Genomic DNA, 9,009 nt, shown 5'->3' with positions numbered 1-9,009 from the left:
AGGATGTCTCGACTTCCAGCTAGAAGGACCAAGGTTTTCTCTTGTGATTTTGATGAAAAACTGGTTAGAAAATGTTCTTAGGTTCTTGGACTTCAGTTCCAAATGAAAATCACAAGAGGAGGTGTGATAATATAGTCTAATGAGTGATGCTTAGTCACATATACAACTGTCCCTAAAGGGTGCTGCCCCATTTTATTGTGTGCTGCCTTAAATGTATACATATACACCTATATGTATATAATTGTTACCAACACTTTCAATTCATATGTAATTTTAATTAGAAAAATTACGTAAATACCCCCATACAATACCTTAAATTACGAGCACAATTTATTTGAAGCAAGGTTGCATATATCACAAAATTTCAAGTTCCCAAAATAAGAGTAAAACATATTGTAGTAATTAAGAAATGATGCATCAACATGCAAGAGTTGATCTAGTATTTTAGAGGTGTTACAGTATGAGCACCAACAAAAGGTACTTAGTAGGCATAGACCAACTGATCTCCAAAGGTAAAACAAGCATAAATAACATGTAAGTAAGGAATGTACAGTACAAGCAGTTAGAGAAGATGTATCATACAATAAAAGTGAACAGAGACAAAGGAATAGAATAAAAGAAGCAAGTAATTGAGACAAGCGAACGTACCTAGAGGCGCTAGCCCAACAACCAAATCACTACAAGAGTCCACTACAGTAGTCAACTAACCGGAGATATAACAACGGTAACCACCGCTATACATCACAACAATCAAGAGACCAATCCAACCCAACCAATCAAAAAGCACCAATATAGAGACAAGTTGAAGTCATTCATATAACCAATTATCAAACCGACACAAGATACACAATTATATTCAAACAATAACCTAATCGCACCCCAAAGGCCCGGAAGGTACACAACAACAAACATAACACAACCGACTTCCGATAAGACCGGTGGGTGCAAACAATAGTCAATTTACTAGTGATAGTCGATGTATATGAATGCAAGTTATGCAATAGAAACTAAAGGTGCCAATGGTACAAAGTGCCACATAACCAAGTATATACACTTGCCTCCTGCCTCGTGGCATGCTAGGTAGGACCGACGCGGATAACCCTCCTCATGTTCAATGTGTCACATGGACAGAGGAATCCATAGGGAACTTGGAAAGTCTATTTATACTGTGTTGTCCTGATCCATGACTTTCATAACCTATCCATCATAGTACCAGATCTGCTCCGTCATGGTACCGGAGATATGTAACCAAATCTATTTAAAAAGGGTTGGAGATATTTTCGACCGATTAAGTAAAAAAAGTGAGCATATCCTCGATGTCTCTTTTATCTCAACAAAAATCAATTTATCAAAGTGGTATATGTGGTATGACTCATGTCAAAATTAGTTTTAAAGAGTACAAGAGTAGAATCAACTTCTTCGAATATAGTAGTGGAAACCAATGCATTTACTGAGATCGTACCATAAAACACATGAAAAATGAGTATTTATGCATCACATGAAATTTTTGAAGATTTTGGTCTTGAAGATAAGGATGACATACCCTGGAAGCCAAGAGAGTTGAAGTCTAGAATCCAACAAAGACAAACAAGCATAATTTACTGGATCAAGACAAATCAAATTTCTTGGTGATGGTCTGATTATACTAGGTGACAATGCACAAAAATGCCTACATGGAAAGGGAATGCATATGAAACTAGAAAAATGTTGGAGCAATTTAAAAAGGAAAATGTATGAAAGCTGGACAATTTAGTAACTTATTTTAGAGTGTGATGCTTAAATATCATACTTGTAATCATTTTGGTCTTTTATCAAATGGACAAGCGATCCAACAAGGAAAAGAAACAAACAAAGGAGAGACATCGAACACTAATTGATGAAGAAGATGTTGATGACTTTCCCTTGACAACTCCACAACCTAGTGGAGATTGTGCGTCAAATGAAGATTTTGAATATTTTGGTCTTGAAGATGAGGATGACATACCTTGGAAGCCAATAGGTGTTTCAGAGTTGAAGTCTAGAACCCAACAAAGAAAGAAACAAGCATAACCTACTGGATCAAGACAAATCAACTTCCTTGGTGATGGTCCAACTGCACCAAGTGACTTGTATGCACCAAAAGCGCTTACATGGAAGGGAAATGCATTTACTGTTGGAAGACTGTTAGAGCAATTAAGAGTGGAAATACTTAAGACAAAACAGGGCAATGACAAGGCACAACAGTGACAAGTTTAGTAGTGAAGATAATATTTTGTTATTTTGTTGCATATTTTTGGGATTGTAATGTCATGAACAAACTTGTTTATGTATTAATTTTTTTTTGTATATGAACTAACTTTTGTTGGGATATGTATTGAACTAACTTCTTTATGTTCGAATCAATTTTTTGTCATTCATCTATATATATATATATATATATATGTAATGTTTAGAATAAGTTTCTTTTCAATATTTGATCTTGCAGTTTTGTTCCAGTTTTATTACTGTGTAAAAGAAAGATAAAGAGTGATTAGTACAAATATTAACATTACTTCATATTAAAATAGTTTGACGTCAATACATCAGTCCTTAGGACATTCATTACAACACCAAAAAGAAGAATAAAAGTCATTACTTCATCAACATCACAAAAGACACTAAACACTATCAACTGAATTCACTAAACACTAACAACTGATTTCGGACATTAAACACTAACAACTGAGTTCACTTTGTCATCAACACAACTACAAATCCAACAAAAAAACATGAGATTATAATTTTGTATTTTATCTGGCGATACTTGTCTTCAAATAGCCTAACTTTTTTCACTTCCAAATCATTAGTTGCCTCCAATGTAGCAATTTTTTCCCGACAAATGACCTCCTTCAATCTTCAAATTCTCCATTTTAATCTTCGAATTATCCATTTCAATCTTGACATCTTTCAAGGACAATTCTAAATTACGTTAAGCTATTTCGAAAAAAGCTTGGTCTTCCCATTCCCAATATCCACATAAAAAATTTCCATAACAACCAAAAATATGATAATAACAATAATTAAGAACAAAAAAAATTGAATAATAGGAAGAAATCAGTTCTTATACTTACATCCGGACGAAGACATCTGGAAAATCTTTTTCTCGAATTAGATGTAGTACTCAAAATTAGTGTTTTGACCACCAAACCACAAACACATTTTCTTTGAGACGGATAACTATTTTATGAGATTAGGAAAACTATCGGAGGAGAGGGGAAGGGAGGGGATGGTGGAAGAACAATCAGAGGTGAGGAAAATCAGTAAGGGAAATGGGTAAGGAAAATGAAGAACAGTCGGATGGGATATTTATCTTTTGAGATAGTGGGTAAAGGGGAATGAGTTAATGTTTATTGGGTTAAAAGTTAGAGGGGTCGGGGTATGGGTTTAAAATGGGAAATTGGTCATTTTTTAAGATTCGGGTTAATTTAAGTCGATTTGGGAATTTCCGTCCACATAGGAGCACAAATGATAAGATTAGTAACGACAGGGGCAAGAATAATTGCATTTTAACGGTACATGCATAGTCAACTAATGAATCAAAATTGAGAGGTATTTTTGACCCTTTTCCCTTTTATCTCCAATTTCAATTCGTTATAAGACTCTTTATTTGCATTAGTGTGATTTATGTTCTCATATCGAAGATATGAATTACTATCTATTTTATATTTTCTTGGATTTATCTATCCATTTCTAACTTATTTTTGTTATTTTGAAATTTTATAAAAGTTAAATAACAATATGTTAAAATTATTGAGATTAAGTGGGTCAAATTGAACGGTTCATGATTCCCGATTTTAACCCATTTGAGCCAAAAATAAATTTGGGCGGGTCATGACCCAACCAAATTTCTATTTCAACCCATTTTAGTATCTCCAATTTCAAGTCAACCCACCCATTTGACACCCGTGGAGGAGTAGTAGGGGATTAATTTCTAAAATAGTGGACATTATTACTCAGTGACATTTAACACTTAACAGTTAAATAATTAGGTTCCTTCACTAATAAACACAAATAGACAATATTATTACCAAATGGTAGATAATAAGAAAATGACAAGTTTGATAAATGGAGAATTAGGATATGAAAATCCGTAGCAAGTGAAGACAAGAGTGAAACTATGCACTCCTCTTTTAATAATGATTACAAATGCACAAGCTACTACCGTAAATTTAAAATTTAAAATTTTTCTTCAAGATTTCCCATCGTAACTGTAGAGTGGAGGGAATGTATGTAGTTGACTATCATACCAAGACTAATTGATCAATCAAATAAAAGGGCAAGTAATAGTTGACTCTCATACCATACTTATAATTTACCAAGTATAAACACCAACTATACGAGTCAATAGAAACTATATACATCCATAGTAAAAGAAGCAAAATATTTCACTCAAGGTCCCAGAAACACATTTTTGAAGCTCCCTCCTAATAAAGAGTTGTTTTGTGCTTCAGTACATATCACTACTTTCTTTGTTACTGTGAGTTTATAGTGCTCATAATGTACAAGAGAATAAAGAGTCAGTCAGCACTAGTTACTCTGTAGCAAGCATTTATTTAGAGACAAGCCTGAGCATTTCTCCAGCAAATACTAAATCAAGAAATCTTGCTAAAGAGTATTTGAGCACCATATTGAGGTTGTAAGGTCATAGCCTGAGTCGGAGCATGAACGTATGATGGGGAAATGCAAAAAGAATATTGCTGAATGATCATTGACAGGACCACTTTAGCCTCAACAAGAGCTAAGTTTTGGCCCACACAGATTCTGGGGCCTAATCCAAATGGGAAAAACGAAGCTAAATGTTTCCGTGACTCAGCAAATCTCAACGGGTTGAATTCATGGGCATCATCTCCCCAGATCTCCTTGTCGTGATGGACAGCATTCATAGCCAAATAGAACTGTGTATTCACTGGTATGTCAAGGTTTCCTAACTTGACATTCTTTGATGCTTGCCTCATCAACATCACAGCTGGCGGGTAAAGTCGAAGTGTTTCATTCAATATCATGCTCACCTGCCAATCGGACATAAAGTACACCTCATCATCTTATTGCGAGAAAAAATAGGGATACTATGCACCATCTTTGAAAGTATCATGAATGCATAATGAGGTTGTTCATCAGTATAGCATGCTCGTCCTTTACATCATACTTGGGGACATAAGTACTATCATGAGACTGTTAAGGAGAGTTGCCAGAAAAAAGAAAAATAAGAATCTGCAATAACAGCTGAACTTACAATCTTGAGATCAGCTATATTCTCTGCAGTAGGAATCCCATTTCTGCAAGCACGAACAACTTCTTCCCGAGCCTTGCTCTGCCATTCTTGATGCAATGCCAACAGAAGAAAAGCCCATGTCAGAAAATTAGCAGTTGTCTCCTTTCCTGCAAAGTGGAATGTCTTGCATTCATCTACAACCTCCTCTATATCCAGTGTCTCCTGTTTGTCATCCTGATTCTTGATTGGATGCATTAACAAAGAAAGCAAGCTTTTCGAATTGTTTGCTGTTCTGCTGCAATTGTTTAACAACATCCTAATTGCATCTCCAGTTTCCTTCTCCAGTCTTTTCCTCAATCTGTTCTTCTTGGTGGGCAAAAATCTGTATCCAGGAGAAAGAAATGGCATCATTTACAGTGAAAATAATGAAGCAAGTAGTTGCTCTAGGATGATGAAACCATATTTTCAAAGAAGGGTACTAATAAGACTCCACCATTTCAACTCAACAAAGACAGTGAGTTGGCTTAGACATGAATGCTTAGTGTCATCTCATGTGCCAATTGGCAATTAGAGCTTTACTAATATTCTTTATGGAAATGCTGCAATGTCTAAATGCCTAGCAATATAGTGGTAAATATTGGGTTTTTATTGGTAACAATATAGTGGTAAACATCACTTTGCATAAGACAATTGCAGATGTCAAAGGGTCATTTTAAATGGAGTTCAGATGAAAAGGTTATAGTGGACATATTGAATAGCAAAAACAGTCGATCTGGTGGTATTAAAAGTACACATTGGACAATTTACAAAAGCATATCTTATCTTTTCACTTTTTTTGTTGGAAATCACGACAATTCTTGTAGCTTGAAGCATGCATATGGAACTATCCTTAGGGATATTTCACCCGATATAGGTGTATCACAAGGATTCAACAAACTCGCAGAAGAACTAACAAAGATTTTTCTCATATCAAAGAGGAACTTTTTATCAAATAGTGGAAAATCCAACAATATAACAAGAAGAAAAGGAGTGTTTTCTCAATTGGTTGTCTTCTCCAAAGATAGAATGTACATAATGGGAGAAAAATCTGACCATAATAGGATAAAGAAATAATGGTCCATTAATTCACGTAATGAGCCAGAGGTTACAATTTTGAAATAATGGCTCACTTAATTCTACAGAATGAATCTGGATACATTTTGGTTAAGGAATTTGTACAGTTTCTTGTAGGCCCAAAATATAGAAGTGGTTTCTGCTGAACGGGATTTAGATTAGGTCTCGTGCACAGTGGAGGGGACAAATCCACCAATTTATCTTCGGGAAAAGCCCACAAAGAGAGCTCTTCCTAGTTCATATGGGACACTTCTTTTTTAGAACCCCTTCTTATTTTCTATCATGTTTTTCCCTCTTGCTTTTACATGGTATCTATCTATAGAACAGAAATGATACCTACTCTGACTCAAATGTGTCTGAGAAGTTAAATCGGTGGGAAAAATTGGTTGGCAATTCGTTATTATCAGCAAAAGCGCACTAAACACAAGTTGACAGTGATTTTGACATTCTCATAGGCATCTCAGGTACAGATATTATTCTATCACCAAGCACATGCAGTTTCTAATTAAGAAGTCATAAATATGGTTACACTTGAGATAAAGAAATCAACAGTAAAGAATGAGATGCATTTGCATTTGTTTTCTCCCAACCTTTACATAGCACAATTCATACAAGGAAAAAAAAGAAATGATACATATAAGTTTGGTATTCAACAAAATCAATGAAAGGTGAGATGCATCATACTATAGATAACGAAATGCACCTGAATCCAGGAATGTAGACACTTCGTATGGCCTCTAAAACAAGGCTCACTTGCTGGTCTTGTAATTCAAAAATACGCTTTCCCTCCTCAAAACTACTTCCAAAAGCGGTCCTAGAAATGATGTCTGCTGAAAGTTTGTGAAATTCTTTGTGTACATCCATCTCAAACTGGTCTCTTGCACTTGTTACGTCTTCCCACTTGTCCAACAACTTTGTTGTGCTATCAACCATCTCAGAAATCCAACCCTGAGAAAATGGACACATGCCAATTGATCAATAAACCAAACCCTAAGACACATAGAAGAATCATTTAGCTACAATATTTACACAATGCATTGCACTCATATATATCACAATACACAAAACCCCCTTCCTGAGACTAGCTAAATATTGTAATTGGTGTGATTGGATGTAAATTATAATTAGTAGAGTGTGAAAGTCATGGAGGATCAAAAAGGAAACATTTTAGTCCAGTATGATGCGGATCCTTGTATCAATCTCAACTAGACATAGAAGCGGAGCTAGGATTAAGAGTTTGGGGTTCTAAATTCCCTTTTAAAAAAGAGAGGCGGGTTCGAACCCACAACTCTAGTATGAAAACCATTTCCTTCCTTAGCAGTGACTCATCAATCAATTTTATCCATGAACCCCTATCTAGTTCCACCTCTGAGTCCAGACATAATCCTTTTTGGTCAAGTCCATATATATAATTAATTAGAAATAGAGTAGGTACCTTTACTATCTCCATTTTAAAGGCGTGGTTGCTGATCCTTCTGTGAATAGCCCATTTGTGACCATCTAACCCAACAAGCCCATCTCCAAGCAGAAGTTTTGACAAAGGGTTATGTTTGATTTTCTCAAAGGAAGTAGTATTAAGCAATATCTCCTTTATGAGATTCGGATCAGCAATTGCAACCCTAGGTTTAGGACCAAACCAGTAAAGAAAATTCTTTCCATAAATCGTTGACCAATTATAATAGTGTGGCATGACACGGGAAACCACTGTTTCATAATTATGAGTGAAACAGCTGGACTTTGATTCAGCTTCTGCTATCATCAATCTTCTAATCTTTGCTGTGTTGTTCAAAATTGGGCTGTAACCTGGTCCATTTATGCCTTGTTTCTTCAACACATGTTGCACTTTTAAAGGGACCCATATGATTTTGTATACCACTTTCAACAACAAGATCAACACTATTGCCAGTGCCACCAACAGCATCATTGCATTTGCCACCATCAAAATGCCTTCATCACCCACTGCCTCTGTCTCTGCACCATTTATATTACAATTATTATTCTACTTTGTCATTTAAAATGGTTTTGATTTTAATAAACCTCGTTCACACCATTTTTCTTCTTACACACTTCAACTAATATTTATATCATTTAAACAACTCTACGTTCTCATTTTAAAACTTTACCCAATTTGACAGGTTACATGTTTTTCACACAAAACAAGGCCTTGAAAAGCCATTTTTTTTCAAATTTACTTGTATCGAAAAATTACTTACACGCTTAAACTATCAGGATGACCTATTACACACATTTACTATTTAAAAGTGAATTTATTTACCCCTTAAAACTGATTTGACAAAAAAAAAAAACTATATGCGTAAGTTAGAAATAAAAATAAAAATAATAATTAAAATCAACTTTTAACCCCCTACCCTACTCCACCCCACCCCTACCCCCACACCTCTTCTTCAAACCTCCTCTTCTTCACACCTATTCTTCTTTTTCACATCTCTTCTTCATTCTTTATACATCACAATCTCAAAGCACAACTTTTCTTTTTGATTAGCAATTAGGTTTATTCTCATAGATTTGTTAGTGAATAATTCTATTTTGTGATAATTTTTACTAAAGAAAGAATCTAAAAAGAATTTTGGATAAACCTAAATAAATCCTTAAGTTATGTTTAGGTGTTTTTGGTTGATTGTTTCTATCTTTTCTATTTTTTGACT

The 9,009-nt window shown here is 34.9% G+C and overlaps 1 protein-coding gene across 1 annotated transcript; it reads right to left on the bottom strand.

Moving 5' to 3' along the window:
- Nucleotides 1-4,353: 4,353 nt before the first annotated feature.
- On the bottom strand, nt 4,354-8,423 carry LOC102599333 (cytochrome P450 734A1-like). The gene is made up of 4 exons (XM_006362230.2): nt 7,779-8,423; nt 7,047-7,291; nt 5,252-5,612; nt 4,354-5,027 (listed from the first exon to the last, which is right to left on the bottom strand). Exons 1-4 carry the CDS (start codon nt 8,280-8,282, stop codon nt 4,611-4,613), a joined length of 1,527 nt encoding a protein of 508 aa, XP_006362292.1. The 5' UTR covers nt 8,283-8,423; the 3' UTR covers nt 4,354-4,610.
- Between the last annotated feature and the right edge of the window lie 586 nt (nt 8,424-9,009).

Source organism: Solanum tuberosum, unplaced genomic scaffold (genome assembly GCF_000226075.1).
Source record: "Solanum tuberosum cultivar DM 1-3 516 R44 unplaced genomic scaffold, SolTub_3.0 scf00373, whole genome shotgun sequence".
Taxonomy (NCBI): domain Eukaryota; kingdom Viridiplantae; phylum Streptophyta; class Magnoliopsida; order Solanales; family Solanaceae; genus Solanum; species Solanum tuberosum.
Note: the sequence above shows the minus strand (reverse complement) of the source record. Positions and strands in the feature narration are given on the sequence as shown.